Below are 19195 nucleotides of genomic sequence, written 5' to 3' on the forward strand. Positions count from 1 at the left end.
AATAGGAACTTACTGCTCTTGAGTGTGGTTGGATGTCTATTCTGGTGTCGAAGTTTTGATTCGTGCGGTTTCTTTCGTTGAGGCCGGTCAGTCTTGTGTTATTGTTCAATCCAGAGCCAATCACTGAAACAACAAGGAAATTAATCGTGGGACACATACATCTGAAGAAAAATGAAAAAATTGAGTCTTTTCCAAGTGAAGTACCTTGCTTTCTAGGAACCGGATACTGAGAAGAAAATTGTAAAAGTTGCCTTATTATTCTTTCAACATTATTCAAATGACTTTGGTTCGTTTGTTAGTTTCGTATCAGGTTATTCCAAGTCAATAATTGAATGATAATCCTTTGTTTCAACAGCTGCTTAATTTTTTCAACTTTTGGTTGTGGAGAGTTATTTATCAATAATTGAATTGAAGGAATAAATTGATTTAAATTATTAGAAGTGTTAACGGTGTATGAGTATATTATCAATAATATAAATTTAGTCTTCCAAGTATTCATTCTTCTAAAATTTCTTCTTCATCACATCTTGCTTCTTCTAAAGTAGATGATAATAATGAAAAAACATTGTTTTTCAAGTATTTATTTATTTATAGTTCCTATTGAACTCATATACTAGACCCCCTGGGTTGAAGTACTCGCTCACTGTTGTGATCTCTGAAATCCGCAGCTTGTAATTATTCAGAGTTGGTGAAAATTATTATGAAAACAGCTAAATATAACTTCTACAAGTAAGATATGACAGTAGGCTCCATTGGGATCCTATTCCAATTGAAAAAAACTTCTTTCTGCCGCTTCAAAACTTTTGTCCGCCATCTTGGATTCTTCATTTTTTATAGACCCAACTTCATTTTGAATCCATTTTCATTTTTTCAAATGGGAACGTGGTCATGTGATACATGACTTTGATACAGAATATGAAAAGAAAATTAATGGGGAAACCCGCACATAAATATATCAAACCGTTTCAAATGATCTCAACATATAAATATAGTCCAGGCAATGAATGCTCAAAAAAGGGTATAGGGGGAAAAGTTGGGAAGACAATTTTTGACCCCGCAGTTCTGTTTAGGGTAGTTAGGAGGTAAACAAATCAAAAGTCCCCACTACCCCCTGTGCTAAGGGTGGTTTAAAGGTACCATTTTTTGTTTTCTCGCATAAAACTCAAAAACTGTGTATCCTAAGGATTTGACTGTCATATAACAAATTAAAGCTTACATAATGTGCCACAATATTCATTCTACAACATTTTTTATATCTCCACTAGTTTTCGAGATATCGGCTCTTGAAGGTGTGTCATTTTTGGAAAAAACACGGTTGCCACCAATTTTTTTCTATTTTTGTTCTTATAACTTTTTAAAAGTCGACGGGAAAAATCGATGCTGATTATGAGCTTATAAAGCATTGAATTCTCTTTAATTTGATGTATAATTTCTCGCTTTTACGAATTTCCCTACACCTTTTGTAGCAGCTTTAGTGTTGAGTGTGAAATCTCAATTTTTGCAACTGCAACAAACGTCATTGCAACTGCTATCACAAATAGTATCATCAATTACGCGTATGTCACAGACAGACAATAGACAGGTAGACAGAGAGTTAACGGAAGCCATAACTTATAAGTGAAATATGTTGTCTATTATTCAGCTGAAATCATTAGTCGGCGTTCAAAGTCTGTCAATCTGTCAGTCTGACAGTCTGTGTGATAACTCCCAAATAGCATCAGCTTTTTTAAATGAATGGAAAAATTACAGAAATAGCATGCAATCAATTTCAGCTGTCTTAAAGATAAATCAAAACAATTTTTTTCTCATGCACTTTCAATGTTATTTATTTTTATATAGTGAATTTTTAGACCAACGAACTTGACCTGTAAAAAGGTTCAAAGAATATGTGTTCAAAATTTTAAGCTGATTGATCAATACTTTCTAAAGTTACTATCGAATATACAAACAGACGGGAAACACCTTTCGCCTTCAGTATACCTTAGTGAAGTTAAAAGTGAGAACTCGCTAATGTTCGTTCAGAACTCACTATCACACATAATATAGTGAGTGATTATCCGCACTTCGTTCAATCTTTCTTCATAATTAAATCCACATTTTAAAAATTAAAAACTCTCAATCAATTCAAAAGTACAGTTACTTAATAAGAAAAAATATTTATTTTTTAAATTCGGGGTAACCGACTCCTATGACTAGCCAGAGCTATACTAGCCTATAAAATATCTAGTGTAAAATCACTAATTTATCAGCAGTGCACAATCGAGTCAATGTAGCCATAGTTTGAACTACAGTAACTATAAATATAACTGTAGTTGAATAGTTACTGTAGTTCGAACGTGCCGTTGTAATCATGGCTTCCCAGCAACTGTTACTCAAATAAAAACACACCACTCGAATTCGAATCTGCCTCTGCCAATGATTATCTGAACTGTTGCTAATCCATGTTGCAACTGATGACAGATTAGCGTTATCTTGCTCAATTGTTCTATCAGACGGATACTAATGCACTGCTTGGTCAACTGATAACATGTCACAAACACTCTCTTCCACAGCCTGCTATATTAACATTAATCTAGATCCTATGTATGTAGGCTACAACAAACAACATGATGTTTCACCCTTACCCGTTATTCTCTTTGGTCCTTCAACATAGGCCTACTCATGTTTGTACCTATAGGCCTAAGTGAAAAAGTCTTTTCCTCCACCTACTGTCTAAAGTACTTACTTTACTCCCTGAAACCTAATACTAAAGTGTCACTTTTTCGCTCTCGGTAGTAAAAAACAGAAAAACTCCCTATGGAGTAAAAGTGACTCCATTTAAATAACATGGGGAGCATCTCTATTTTGAAACTTACATTGTAATAGGTTAGAAGGTCTAAGCTCAGATGAGAAAGCATAATAGAGGTGTCTGTCATTGAGTCAACTGAATTCAATACCACAACAAGAAATTTGTTCAACTCATGAAATATATGTTTGTATGATAATTATTATATTCTTAATATTAGTAGATGATAAAATTTATACAATTTTTAAAATATTTTATTCTATTCAAAATACCAGCCAACAAATATTTTTGATCTGCAATTCAAATCTGAACCGCATGATCTGGAGTCAGCCATTTTTGGTAGCTGCTCAGCTGATATAATTGTTACAACTTTTGCCGATAGATAGCGCAATCGGCAGTGCCAAATCAGACAACCGGTTTTTAGGTTTTAGATTTAGGTTATGTTGTTAGGAATCATTGTCACCAATACATAAGTTATTAGAATGATTTTATTTGCAGTTTCTTTAAAAAAATGTAGATGGAGGAAAAATGTTGTGTACATCATGAGCGAAAAATACTTTTTTTCCCTCAGGAAAATTGCTGCCCTCAGCTTCGCCTCAGGCTTCAAACTTTTTCCCACAGGGAGAAAAAGTCGTACTTTTCACTCTAGATATACAAATAACTATTTCTGAATCTATTTTGCAATTTATTTACATCTGGATTCATATGTGTTGCAATATTCAACTTTCATCATTTTTCAAATCTACCTACATATAATTTTGGTTAGACTGAGTACATCCATATCTATTGCTATACAGTATAGGTACTACTTCATACCATACAACATCTATTTTTACATTTGGAACTATAAAATCACTCTGCTTATATGAGCTACTTGATTCAAATAAAAAAAAATATAAAACTTTTTAGTAGGTACTCTTTTATTAGAAACTTTAAAATATTTTAACGACTAGTTTCGACCATAGATCATTTTCAAGTTAAAAATAATATAGAGTTAAACTTTTTTTAACTTGAAAATGACCTATATATGGTCGAAACCAGCCGTTAAAATATTTTAAAGTTTTCAAAAAAAGGGTACTAAAAATGTTTATATTGATTTTATTTGGAACTATTCAAAAGTCTCTCATCTATGTATAGTTTGCTCTCAACCTTAAAAATCATCATCATCTCAAAATATACGGTACCTATTATTTATGCTTAGGTTAGGTTATTTATATAAGTTATCATGCTGTTTAGGCCTGGTACAGCTCTATCTTGGATTCAACTAAGAATCTGAATATGGAATTTATTTTTATGAGAGTTTCTCTCTACGGATTCTACTTTGAGCTATCGTCCTCATATCCATTTATATGTGGTTAGGTTAGGCACATATCTATTGTTATTCTTATTTACAATATATCTATTGATGTATAGTATATCCATTCATATCTACACCTTGATTCCTGCATGAGTATCCTCATAATATATTGAGCTACCATGTCATTATCTTTATTTAAATCTCCATGTTAGGTTAGGTGTAGGTATATCTTTATGACCAGATAGGGGCTATATCTATCTATATTACCGCATCCAGATTCCGATTGTAGTTTACCTATATTGCCGCTATCATATCTATATAATACAGAGCTATCATCTCTGCATTTGATAACAGCTCATGGTCAAATAGACTAGCTGTTGCGCATCGCGATACCAAAACCTAGTAATGTATCACGTTCACTAATTCGACAGTATCTGGAATCAACTACAGAAACCACCCATCCTTGACTGCAGTCAGCCGAGGGTTTGTTGTCAGATAGGGATGGCCGAATATTGGGACAAATCCAAACACTGTTTGGTAAACTTGAAGGGCTGCTTAATTATCAGCCAACTGTCATAGTGAAATTCACTTCATACTGTCAGCATTTCTTATATCAATATCACCAATGCTTCCTACTCAAACAATGCTGACAGTGAATTCAACTGAATCTCACTGTAATACAAGCTTTTGTCGGGAGTGGGTTATAGGTGAAGGGGTGGAGGGATGGAGGGATTTTTGAACAGATAGGTACTATTTATATTACATTACTGGTTGTCGGTTATGTACCAACTACTAAACTATATAGATGTATTTTATCAAGGTAGTAGAGTTGTGGTTTGGTATTGACATTTTGGGAGAGCGACAATAGCAATTCAACCATGGTAGCCTACAACAGAGACGATGGCTCTATCTAGTGGGCAAGTTGACCACCAACTCGTGTTCAAATCGGTAGTAGTTCAGCAGAGGAGTAATGAGGAGGGGGATGGAGGTGGTGTTTGTAAAGTGGGGTGTTGAATTGAAAAAAGGTACTGGTAGAAGTAGAAAGAGTTTATTCTTTATTTGAAGTAGTATTGTCTTTGTAATAATTAAATGATTTGAACAAATAATAATTCCTTCTCATTCTCAAAATCATGTATTTTTACAAACAATATAGAAAATACAAGATAGAATGATAATGGAGAATAAATAAACAAAAGTATGGTAATCAAATTATTCATTAATAGTAAAAATAATATAATATTAATCAAAATACAATTTTGAATAATATGAAATAAATTATTATTTATTTATATAAATAATTATTTAAATTATTTTCATCATTTAAATAATTTATCAATTAAAATACAAATTTTCCATAGAAACTTTGAAATCTTGTTTGTCAAACACATCGAAATTCATTGATGAATTTATTTGAGACGTCTTTGATGTTACTTTTATTCGAATGAATGCTAATGAAACATTTTTTTTTTAACAATTCACATTCTCGTTTTTAATAAATGAATAATACGAGTGGAAACTCAGACAATTTTTTCACCCTTTCTATTGCTTGCTTATCATATAAAGACTCAGCAAATCAAGAGGCAATCAAGAAGTGAAAATAATTATGTAAATTGGAGACAGATATACGGTAAAAATGTAATCTACATTGATTTGATGCGAGAGTAAGCAACCCGCTTGATACCTGTTGAACAAGGATAGTGTGGCAAGTGAAAGACTCTGAGGGAGTGAGTAGTGGTCATGATCCTCACATATTCAAGGTCAAGGTGACAGTGGTGTAGTGCGGATTGCATATACGGTGTTTCTAAGGAGTTCCTTGGAACTAACCCATTCATGAGTTAACGGTAAATTTTTCATTGGGCTTGAAATTTAATTATCATAATTATAATACCTATAATTATATTACCCATATACATAACGTCGAAGTTTGCGAAAACTTCCCCAAAACATCCATTCAATGAGCTATTATTAAATTGGAAGTAGGAAGTGAGGTAGGTAGTGTAGGTGTTGTGAAGATTTTTGATGTATGAGCTTGGCTATTGGTAATAACCAGGTATTTGCTATTATAATATTATAATCATAAAGGATGCAGGATATGGAATTTTGAATAAATTATACTAGATACAGGATACAGAATTCAAGATACAGTTGCTCCCATGGAATATATCTTTATTAGTAGTAATTTCAGATGTTTTTAGATTAGTTAAAAAGCCTAACCCTAATAACCTTATATGAAATTCCTCAAAATTATTGTTGAACTATTCTTCATCTAAATGAGATTAACATAAATTTACTGGAGATGCTTTTTCTGATTATTTTAATGGGATATAATAATTATTTTATTTAGTTTGATATCTTCAGGTTCAAGGTTTTGCTCAACACTATTGATGAATGAAACCAGATATTTCGTTCTAGAACGCTTTAGAATTGGGGTAGCGGATAGGACTTATGTAAGTGGAGTAAGTTTATTACAAATTCATTCCAGCTAAAGCATGTGGTGAGTGGATTTCAGTCGTGATGTATTCGAGTTTTCTAGATTGTAGCTTAACGTACTAGCTCGACCCAACCCGAACTCTCCTAATATTAATCAGCAATCTAATGCGGCCGAATTCATCAAACGGATATTGCAGTGAGCTTATCTTCTTCGCTTTGATACGTTGTGACGTAACAAGATAAATAATTCATGTATTCTGTACCTCTCACTCCATTTACGGGAGTTTTCTCATATATGACCGCTCTGGTGCGCCCCGCTTTGGATTCAGCATCTGCAACAGATGAAATCCAACATCAGCACCTTCAAAATTCACTGCAATTTATCATCACCATTATCATCATAATTCACTTCAAATCATCATCATCACCGTGATACATTCTCTCACCATCAACTCAGAAACATTTATCAAGCTCAGCTAGGTTTGTTTAACTGTTACAAACAGCTGACTCACGTAATACGCGCCACAGTTGAGTTTTAATTGTTTTCTCAGATAGAGTCGCAGTTTCGGAGTTTCGTGGCCACTTTTTCGTTGGATGTCTAACCAAGGTTTGTAATTATTGTGGGTTGATTTTTTGTGATTTCATGAACTCTTTGCTTGAATTTTTTATTTCATGATTAGTCGTGATACCAGAATATCATTCATTCTTTGTGATGATACTTTAATAATATTTGAAAAGTTATAACGTGAATCGGATAGCGTGTTTGGTATCAAAGAAAAAGACCAAAGAAAGATAGCCATAGTCCCATGCAGTTGTTTATCATAAAACATCAGTTATTTTATTGTTGAGTTCATCAACAATGATTGACATATTTGTTCCTAGTGTGAGATTCTTTCAGATCTGATGAAAAGTCATGTTAAAAATAATAAATGAGAAATAAGAAATGTGTAGTATACTGGATCTTCCAAATAAAATAACATAATTCATATTCATGCTTGTGTATTAATTGAAACCATTGAAATACAAAAGAAAATAAATAGAATAGAGACACCTTTTACCTGAATGGTGATGAGATCACTCTTCATTTGTTAATCTAACACAATGAGATTGATTTCTGTTCAAAGTACTATACAACTCTTCCTTACTTGATCGTAAATTGGAAGCATTTTAAATCCTACTTATTGAATTCAAGCGATAATTCTTCAAATATCTCACACAATCCCTGATACTCTTCCCTATTTATTGATGTATAGAAAAACCCCTACGAGATTTCTAGATGATGTTTTTATTAAGACAATGACGCAATATTGGAAATAATTATTCAAGAAATTTCATTTTCATGGAGTCATACAAATACTAAATTCATCATTTTTTACTATTAATTTCTTATTTCTCTCACTAACGAACACTACCACAAAGTTCACTATTCAATAATTTTTTTTCTGGGACTTTCTCTTTCTTACTTTTGCTTCAAATGTATATTGTGTTCATATTATTTTTGATTATTTTGCACGTGTACGATACATACGGTGATAAAATTCATGCTGAAAAATTACAATATCAATGCAGTGTAGCCTATTTTTCCATTTTCTACTAGGAAATGCATTTCAAAAAGCAAAATGTACAATCAAATGCAAAACCCAATGCATTGTGATAACTAAAGTATTAAAAACTTGATATTTATCGAAACAATTGTAATTTTCAAACGATATCAGATAGTTTCCTACTACTACGTATAACATTGTTTCTGTTCTGATTCATATCGAGGAACGACATCAAAAAATATTGCTATCAGAGATAAATAATCTTAAACAGTAATCTTTACTCTATGTTGCTATAATATAGATGTAGAATATACCGCTACTGAAGTGAGATATATTTTTAAGAATTTATTTATAAATTATATATAGTGCTAAATAATGTAATCCTCCACATCCAATCTATGCTGACAGTTGTAAGTGAATCGTACTCAGTACCAATACAGTAAACATTTCAAAATAATGAAAACAATTATTAACATTTCTTAAAACTGGAATGAAAGTTGATCAACTGTAAATAATAGTCTGATTTCATTGAAGCGTATTTCGATAGGTATGCTATTTCATAGCCTTCATCTAGTAATTCTTCTACTATCAACCCTCAATCGACTATTCAACATAAATCTTCTATTCAAATCTCGCGACGTCTGAAACTGCTGAATTCCCTGTACTCATTCAAGTGTTCAATCAACTGAGTACCTAACTATTCGATAAGTTATCAGAAATCAGTAATTCGGAAGTCTCTCGCACTATCGCTCTCTCTCTCTTTCTCTCTCTTTCCCGCTCTTTCAATGTGAATTCAACCCATCGTGTCTGGCTCATTACTGCTCCCACACAATTTTCATTCTAATGGACTTCGATTCTATCTCTTTCTTTCCGCATTCACAATAATTGTTTCCAATTTTAATTCATACCTGTACTCATGGAATCAATATTCACCGTCAGTTTATTTTAACACCAGACTTGCAATCACTATTTTCTCATGCTATTGGCACTTCATTCATTACATGAGCGTTATTTTTGCTTCAATTTAGCTGACTATACAGTTCCGAATGACCTTGGTACCTCCCATGGTTTCCTCTATGGCTCCTTTATTTTCCTACTTTGAAATATTTAAATTTTTTCTCCTCTCCCTTCTTTCTCCACCACTTCCTCATTCTCCTTCGTTAATACTCCTATTTATTCAGATAATTTATCATCCCTTCTAACGTTTTCTATATTTCCTCCTTCCTGCGCATCTCTTATAAATGTCCTTACAACTCTGTTATGTTCTTACTTTGTCCTCCTCTACTGTTGCCTCTGTCTTTTGTCATTCTTCTTTCACTGTACATTTCCTTTTTATTCTACAATATTCCGTAGAATATTCTAACAATTGTTCCAATCTGAACTGTAACAATCTCTTGTTCCACTCCTATTACAAATCCTCTCAATTTTTATCTTTTTCTCTTGTAGGCGTATTTCTTATGATCCTATTTGGTTCATTATTCTGGATTCTTCCCAATAATATCTTCTCCTTCCTCTCCTACCCCCTGAGGATTTTATCAGGAAGTCGAACATTATTATTGAACAACTTGCAAATTCTATGAAATATTGACAACAAAGTTCTAGTTAACGACTGGACGACAAAGTACGAAACAAATTGATCCTCACTTTGGTCTAAATTTTGAAAGCTCACCTCACTCTTCCATTATTCGTCTCATTAAAATATCACACGCTACTATTAACGATGCCCATCAAACCCATGCATTTTAAAGTTAACGTAACATCACGAACGGGGAGCGTCGCATCACTACTTGAAATTACCGTTTCCCAGAGTTCTGAGAAAAAAATCCACGGCCGTGACACTAATATTATGCATGAATGAATCACCAACAGGCATGAATAACTCATTCATAAAATGGAATGTATAAGTTACATAAAGTTCCAAACAACTCACATTTGAGTGTAGTTACCTCATCACTCCAGTTGGACTCGATTGAACGATCGAGTTTGTTGTGCTCTAATTCGACTACCTTTCCTCGTGTATGTTTTCTATGTAGAAGTATGTCACAAACAGACGTGAAGGAGTTTATAGGTCGACTTGGCTGTCAGATATAGCAAGGATAAATTATCACCTCCTTCGCTATCGGATATTGCAAGGATAAATTATCACTCCATTGATATTGAGTAGGTTATTCCTCATCAATTTAGAGGTTCATATTTTATCCAAGTTTCATGTATGTCGCGGGATTTAAATTGAGGAAATTTTATCTGGAGGGAGTCAAAAACAGCGTGAAGGTTTCATATAGCCTGAAGCGTTGTTGTTTAAATACTTTACTTTGCATTTTAGATCTTGAAATACAATTCACATTTTTGACTGAAATTCATGACCCAGATCCAGTCCAAGTGAAGCTTGATCACCTTCCTTCTGACTGCAATAGCCAACATTGTTTATTAATTGGAAAATTGAAATAGTAACAAGCTGAGTGTAAATTGAATATGATTATCCAAGGCTGTCTAGATTGGACAAGAAATATTACCATTTTTTTTACAGTGGTAACTAGATTTGTGATTTTTGTTGAGAAGAGTAGAAAATTCCACTACAGTGCATAGTATGTTTGATAATTTGTCTTTAGAGATTGTTTGTTGAGGTATCGTTGATCAAAAAATTGATTTTTCAAACTATTGTATTCCCTTCTCCTGAAATACAGGATTTGAATAGTCATGGATGGACATTTCATTTGATCACCTCATTAATTACTAAACGCACTCATTCCGTTACCCACACACATGCATAAAAGCCTTCCCAATAGGAAAATTCAATCAATTTAAAGATTCACATCCAAATTCATGTCCAAGAACACAGTTGAGTTGAATAAGCCGAGTCTATTAAAATTTTGTGCTGTAAAATATAGTCGTTGATATTATTATTATCGTAACCATGTTTGGCGAAAGCTAGAATTCAAATTAATAAATCTTAGAGCATCTATATGTAGTGAACTTCGTTGAAAAATGTTTGTATTAATGTGACATTATTTCCGGGTTCAATCCTGCCGTAACAAGCTCTATTGATATCAAGACTTCAATTCAAAGAGAGTCCTTCATTTAGCCATTGTAGTTTGGCGGGTTCGAGTACTCTTTTTAGCCGACAAACACTACATGGAAATGAGAGCTGCATGTCCAGGCTGTCAAGTCCGTCTGCTTCTGTTGGGTCCACTTGAGTGGAATTCTAGTCCTATTCTGATCTGACTCGATTCTTACTCTCGATTCTGACTCTATAGTGAGATTCTCTTCAAACTGTCAGAATTCCTCAGCGATACTTCTCATTCGTCCGATGCTTACAGATTGAGTAGAGTCCCATCTGACCGATTCCGACTCGAATAGTTTTCATTCAGGACTCCAGTCGGCTTCTGATTTGACTCCAGTCATGTCCACTTGAGTTCGACCGACTAAAAGGAGGACAGCGTTTATCTGAGTGGAATCTCTTTCCCTGATGGCTGGCAGAATAGAACACATTATCCAGGGTTGAGGAAGCAGTCAGTATGTGATCCCGTGTGGGCGCTCAAGTACGTTTAAAATGCTCTTGTGTGTGCTTGCATACTTCCTGAACAGTATTCCACTAATCTCATCTCCGTTTACTTAATTCAATTTTGCAGAAGTCGTCTACTGTGAATGATAATGGAAATGAGAATCATGCCAATTAATTTTTAGTTCGAGTAATTCAATTGAGAGTGTTATCAATGAAAATTATTCTGATTTGTATTTTCAGTTTCTTCATTTGAATAAAATAAGATTCAACTGAGGAAATTATACTATGAAAAAATATTGTCTACGTAGACCAAACACAATAAAATCTGAAAACAAAGTTTCACCTAAGCCTTTTCGCAAATTTAGACTCGACGTAATGTGACATGACGTGACGTGAGTCTGCGAGATGAGTTAATATTATTTTATGGTCATATTATAATGTTCACATTTAGACAAAGCTAATACGTGTGAACTCGTTGAACCTGTGTGTTAATATTATGATTATATATTATATATGATAAAAACTCATCTAGCAGTCTATATGACATTAACTCACTTCACGTCATGTCACGTCGCTTGCCTTGCGTCTTAATTTGCGACAGGCCCAAATGATATTACACTTTAGGATGGGGTATGGAGGAGTATGAACTACATCACCCTTCTCATGAATTTTTCAGAGGTGGCAGAAAGGTCTGAAAATTCAATCATTTTGGAGGGTTTGACTAAATTTGATTTTGGTCAAGTTTGTAAGTAGATTAATCATGTTCTGAAAATGTTTAACCTGTTTCTTCGAATTGGAGTTTTTTAATGGAACACTGTATTTGATTTTCCTGTATTCTCTTTTCACTGGAATGGTTCTCTTCTATTTCTTCGTACAGTGGGCTACATCTTTAATCTTCACTTTGCCTATAGAATTCATATGTAGAAGATGATGTCTTCGTCTTTCATTATAGGAAAATAGTTAATTGATTCAAGCACAACTCATTAAAAAATTCTACAATGAAAAAGTTAATAAAACAGATTTTTAGTATTCAGCACAAATTCTACATACTAACTTTCCACAGAGGTCATTGAACGCATGCTTATTCTTTCTCTTTCAACTTGTTGCCAGATCCATCACACACCTATTTGCATTCACATCTACTATTCCCTCTGAGATACACACTTCTCTTTCGACTATTTGTGTTTCCCACTTTTCCGGATGACTCAAAGAACCCATCAAGCTCGAATTCCTAAAATGTTGAACCCTGAAATTATGTAGGAATGACTTAGGCACGTGTATGTTCTACTGTGAATGGCCTGAACCCTACTTACTACTACCATAGAGAAAAGATACTTTTTAATATTGTATCAGTTGTCTCTGTTACTCCTCACTACTCTGTACTTTCTACTTTCTGTAATAATTGTGATTATATTCCTGGGCTATAATTGAAATTGATATTCTTATAACAGAAATTGGTTTAAAAACAGATAGATAAATGAAATGCTCTTGAAGGGTTGATAAATATCCCAGATTCGGAAAAATCCAATTACTGATTTTTTCAAAAAAACACGAGAGAGTAAGGAACATCAGGTAGATTGGAAGCAGCTTCAAGCGTTCGACCAAGGTAAGGTTGATATTCATACTTAAATGTATGTAGTACAATGTAATGTGAATAGATAAATATGAAGAAAAATTTTGAAATTTTCGAAGCCTCATAACTCATAATATCTTACTGAGCAGAATACGTTTTCACTCACAAAAATTGTGAGTTGCGAGGTGGGAAATTGGAATTAAACCACTGACTTACTTCAATTTTCAAAATATAGACTGTTCTACCCGGAATCAACATTCTATAAATTACAGATGTATCCTTGTATGACCATAAACCATATTATTACAATGTCTTTCACAAATAACCTGTAAATTGAAGGTGTAGTTGATTCTATTACTCAATCCATTGTTTGTATTCTTGATGGGTTCTCGTTGGGCTGTTTATGTACCCACACTACTCACAAAGTTTTAAAGTGAAAAATTAGTAGGCTCTTGTCCAACTTAATTTTGATATCAATATTGATTTGAAAAGTTGTAACCATAAACATAATAGTCCTAAAAATAATCCAATGATACAAGAGTGCCTTCCAGAATAACTAGTATTATATTGGAAATGAACCAGTAAATTCCATAACTCACGCAATAATTGATTTTTCCGAGCTGGAATTCAATTTCTCGTTGTTGATTACCGATCACTGTTTTTGATTGATGGGACCTAATCGTACGACTAATGGAGGCCTATTTCTGAGCCACAAAATAGCGCTCATCCAATTTCAGCGACAAATAATCGCAGCTGACAATCGCTGATAAAACAGGCTTCAGCAAATGCAAATTCAAGGCTGTCAGATTGGAGCTGAGCGGAGCCCGGTTCAATAATGGGTGATTGAACAAGCTCGAATACTCCATTGATTCTAGTGCAAATTGTTACACAGTTTTTTGATGAATTTTCCTAGAATTGTTCAGGAATGTAATTGCAATGTAAGGGTTCTACTAGAAAATAGATGACAACAGAAATGATTACTAGGAAACACACTAAATTGTTACGCGAACTATCTATAAAATTTAGGTGCTATTGATATTTATTGAATAATATCAAACACAAATAATCTAGATGATATCTCTACTCAGTGATAATATATAATTTAATACTTATCAATACATCTATTCAATCTGTTCAAAGCCTATTCAAACTTGAACATATATGAAAAACAAAACACAACATCAAATCACCCCAAATAAAGTAAATTATTGTTTCTACTGTATCAATGCTTTTATTGATTGTGATTGATAATCTTTTTTGTTAATTATTGAATCATACTTTTTAATTTTTACTGAATATTTGTTTCAACTCGTTGACGCCCAATAAAGTACATTATTTTGTCTATAGCAATATGAAGTAGATGTACACGGTATTTGAACGGTATCAGCTGGTAAAAAAGTAAATTCGTACGGCTTTTGTTGGTGGGGAGTCCCTTGCGGGAAGGTCCCACCGCCTGAATATATAATTTAAGCCGTCAATGGGCCTTACGACTGTCATACTTCAGCCGGGACCGACAGTTGAAGTATAGTTTCATAGTTTCAAGAGGGAAGATCTTCAAAATTATGGATTGGGCTACATTAATTAAAGAAAATTTGAGTTTAAATAAAATATGAATTGATAAAAAAGTTTATTAAGCTCAATATCAGCTGGTGATATTATTTGTTTAGTCTTGGTGAAATCTTCAGATTGAATTCCATGAGAAATACATGTCGATAGGAGTTGATATAAGTAGTATGATTGTGATTCAGTGGTGATATAGTGCAATCAAGACAATCTTTGTGAGACAAAAAAGAGGCTCAACCAAAACTGTCCCTGTTCCCAATTCCAGAAAGAATTGAGCAAGAATTGAGTGTTATATTTTCTCCCAACTCCTCTTGTCTGTAAGGGTTTGGTAATAGATTGCAATTATTGAATGATCGGATAAATAAATTGATATTATTTAAAAAAAAGACTTTCATAGTTGATTTCATGTACATTGTAAGTTGCAACCAGTAATGAACATATCAAAGTAATGTATTATTTTATTGATTCCATTCTATAGAGGGGGTCATGAAAAAACACTCATTCCCATTATAACTTATTATAAGTGAATTTTATCGAGGATGCCATTCTGGACTACGTCCTTGATCTTCATAAACTGTGGAATTTTGTTTCAAATACCTCCGCATCACCCCCTCTCCAGAACCTTGGTCTCCCTTCCTGGCTGAATTGGAGCAATGATGAGCATTCTAGGAATCCAACCACCATCCATCTTTATTCAGTGGCATCCCCAACTCTTTCTATTTGAACTTGAAGTTTATTTAACCAACTCCTGCTCAAAATTGGGTCAACGAGAACCAGCTCATCTCCTTCTTCTTCTTATTTTTCTCTTTTCATCCTCCTCCTTTTCATTCTCGTTATCTTTCTCCTTCTCCTCCTTTTTTCCTCCTCCTCGTCATCCTTTTCTCTCTTCTCCTCCTCCTGCGCTCCTTCTCCTCTTTCTCCTTCTTATCTTCCCCCTCTTCTACCTCCTTCTGCTCCTCCTACTGCACCTCACTCTTCTCATTCTCCTTCTTCTCCTACTCTCCTCTCTTTCTCCTACTCTCTTCTTCTTCTCCTTATCCTTCTCTCCCCATCTTTCTCCTCCTCCTCCTCCACCACCTCCTCCTCCTCCACCTCTTCCTCCACCACCACTCCTCATCTTCATCCTCTTCCTCCTACCCACCTCCAATTAATTCTTCTTCTTCACACATCCTTCTCATCTTCTACCTCGAGAAGATCTCTCTCTTTGTCTTCATCAAAGTAAATCTTAGGAGGAAAAATACTTTGCTGCAGCCATGGCATAATATGAGAAGGAAGGACTTGGAGTTATTATTAATTTACTCTTATAAAGGGACTGGCGCTGGCCAGAGTAAAGCTTGGCGAATTCGGTCGAACTGCTTATAACACAAACATAAGGGGAGATTAAAATTATTCTGGCAAGATTAAAAGTACTTGATTGAGGTTGAGTATTATAAAACATTTGAAAAGACTAGATACTGAATAGAACTTTGAAGTGTTCAGGGAGCAAGCTAGAAAAACTTGGAATTTCGTATTAAAAATGTCTAGTTTTAGTATTTATGAAAGACATGATATTTTCAAGCTAAGTTTCTTCCCACGAGAGTTTATTAAATTTGAAATGTATACTGTTACTGTGGGTGTAAATACCAGCTTTCAGCATGCACTATTGAGGTATTTAATATAGTGCACGAGGTTTATAGGAAAATGTAATAATTTGGGAACTTATATATGCAATTGAGAAGAAGAGAATCTAACCACAACAAAATTTCATTGACGTTTTCCCTGAAGTATTTCTCTATATGCATCACAGAGAAAAAGCTACACTTTTTAATGAATCCCAAATCAAGATAAACATTGGAGGACTATAATAGAAACATCTTATTATCAATACTGTGTAGTACAAGTTACTAGTAAATTACTGTATATTTGCAATTTTACCAGAATAATCAAACCTATTGGAAATATACAGAACAATTTCATTCAATTTCAGTCAGTTGAAAACTAAAATTATATTTGAAATGATTATTCACATTATTCTATTCAACTCGCATATTATAAGTTGACTTGTTCATTGTTTGAATAGAATATATATATAGTTAATGCATGCATTAATTTGATAATTGGCTGATGAATGTCATATAAGTTTGTGATGTTCGTATGATTTGCAGCAGAGAACCTGCTGAATTCGAAACAGAAAAATGCTGAACTTGCAACTTGTATGCATTTGCTCCATTGTAACGAGGAAATAGTTCTTCACTTTTGTGGGGAATCGTGTCTGATGAAGAGAAACCAGGAGATAGGAGAAAGTAAGTTGTGGATTTGGAGAAAGTTTATGAGAGGTTTCAGAGTTTTATGAGGGATTAGAGCGAGCGGAGTGAGGATATGAGTGAGTCAGAGGAAAGAATTTAAGGAATCGGGAGTAGTTGTAGTTGTTCGGGTCTGGGTCTGATTTTGATGCCAGTTTATGGGGGTGGGATGAAAGAGATAAGTAGAAATGAACAGTAAAAGGAGAGGATAGAATAAGGGTTTGTGGGAAAGTGGAAGATGAATTTGATAGAAATTTATAAGGAGGAGGAATGATGGGTCAATTTCAACGATACATTGGATGTAGAGTAGAGGAGAGAACAAGGTTGGAGGACATGGTAAGGTGAATTTGATAAAAAGAGTTCATGAAGATGGAAACTGAATAGAATGGAATTGGAAGTGGAGGCGTGAAAACAAGATAAAGAAAAGAATATAGAAGACTCATTTAGATATTATAAGGTGAGAAGTTAGAGGAAGTGAGAAGTGGAATAGTGAGAATTCAATGGAGAAATGAGTATTTGATGAACAGCTCAAGCAAGAATGGAGGAATGGAGATGGACTGATGAAACAAAATACTGCATAAGTTGAAAAAGGAAGTAAAATTTCAGAAGGATGGAGGTGAGAATTAAAAAAAAGTGGTGGTTGGAGAAAATGAAGATTAATGACCGTTAAATGATCTGAAACATGAAATAACTATTGCATGTGGAAAGAAAGAAGAGAAGGAAATTGATTAGTAACGGCAAAAGAAATTACTGGCGATCATTGGGAGAGATGGGAAAGGAAATGGCCGAAGATGAGGCGATGACTATTGACTGAGGGTTAGAAGAGAGAATGATGTATTCGAACAAGAATGTGAGAATGGATTCAAAATAAGGATAAAGGAACAAGGATTGATGAAGGAAATCAAGGAGGGAGAGTGAGAGAAGGTGAAAATGAGAAGAGAATGAAGGACTAAAAGGAGTACACCAACCTGGTGATCGACGTCCCAGCCTTTTCTCCGAAGCTGAAAAACAGAGGAATCTGGAGCACTCCTTTCGATTATAGGAGCCATAGACCAGTGGATTCATGCACGAATTCGAGACTGCCATCACGAAGAAGAAATCCTGCAAGCGAGGGTTGAACTGTGAGGCCGAACTCCGGTCCACCATGTACCTTCAAAAACAATCATATAAAACGATTTTGAAAGATTGAAGTACTGTGAAAACCATAATTTATAATATTATGATAGTTTATAAATTGGTATAAAGTGAGGTGGTGAGTATGAAGGCTACACGGGTGATACAGAGAACGATTTTATTATTAATTTGTTAAATCATGTACAAATCCGTGTACGAAGTTTGATAACAAGAATTGAAGTTTTTCGACTCTGAAAACATGTATGAACTTACTTGAAAAACCTGTGATAACAGAGTAAGATATTTTGGTGTGAAAGAAAGGAGACGTGGCCGCGCTACCTGTGCACTAGGCTATTGTTCCAAAAAGATACATCCTCTCTCTCGACTATAAATTGTGACGATATAACGATATAAATCTTATAGCATACTTTATTGTCCTCTGATTCAGCTTCATTACCCTCATTAGTGGCCCCTGTGCTTTCTTGAAGGCAATTCTAGCTGTTAGCTAGTAGCACTAACTTATCTATTACTTTGCACTATACATCTGTTACTTGTATTCTCTGCAATTATTGGATGTAAATCATTGATCAAGTACTTGTGATTATTGTATTATTCCCAATGGCTCATTTGATGAAACTCAACTTGCTTACAAGCTGTATATAGACTTAATTGAGTTACATACAATTCGATACTTATTGAACGTACGATTTTTTGGCGTCCTTTCGAATTCTATTAGATTGAACACAACTTGACAAATATATTATGTGTATCATATGTTTGTCAAGCCCCATTCGATATCATAGAATTTATAAGTACAGCTAACAAATGTAAGTCCAAAAATCGATGTGAGCTATACACACCACTTACGTTCCACTAAATTTGTACTTATCATCGATAGTAGTGTGTGTGTTCATCCAATCACTGTATGCTACCACTGGTTTACAGCTGAAAGTGCCTTCAAGTAACCACACTGGTCCACCAATATATTGCTTGGAGTAGTAAACCTAACAATAGACCACGAAAATGTTGAAATTTAATAGCAATAGGGGACCACTGAAGGGTCTTTAGAACTTCTACCTGTCCATTCATTGTTTTCGGCGGCCCCG

The 19195-nt window shown here is 34.2% G+C and overlaps 1 protein-coding gene across 2 annotated transcripts in view; it reads right to left on the reverse strand.

Annotated features, from left to right (window-relative positions):
• The window catches only part of LOC111064192 (gonadotropin-releasing hormone II receptor), a 231142-nt gene that overhangs the window by 2728 nt on the left and 209219 nt on the right, over positions 1 to 19195 (reverse strand). The window contains exons 5-7 of one of the 2 annotated variants that reach the window (XM_039437148.1): positions 17945 to 18126; positions 6776 to 6844; positions 14 to 123 (exon numbers count right to left, since the gene is read on the reverse strand). In XM_039437148.1, coding sequence (XP_039293082.1) covers positions 14 to 123; positions 6776 to 6844; positions 17945 to 18126 — 361 coding nt within the window. The remainder of the gene's footprint in view (positions 1 to 13; positions 124 to 6775; positions 6845 to 17944; positions 18127 to 19195) is intronic. The other variant, XM_039437149.1, reaches the window with a different exon arrangement.

Source organism: Nilaparvata lugens, chromosome 10 (assembly GCF_014356525.2).
Source record: "Nilaparvata lugens isolate BPH chromosome 10, ASM1435652v1, whole genome shotgun sequence".
Lineage (NCBI taxonomy): Eukaryota > Metazoa > Arthropoda > Insecta > Hemiptera > Delphacidae > Nilaparvata > Nilaparvata lugens.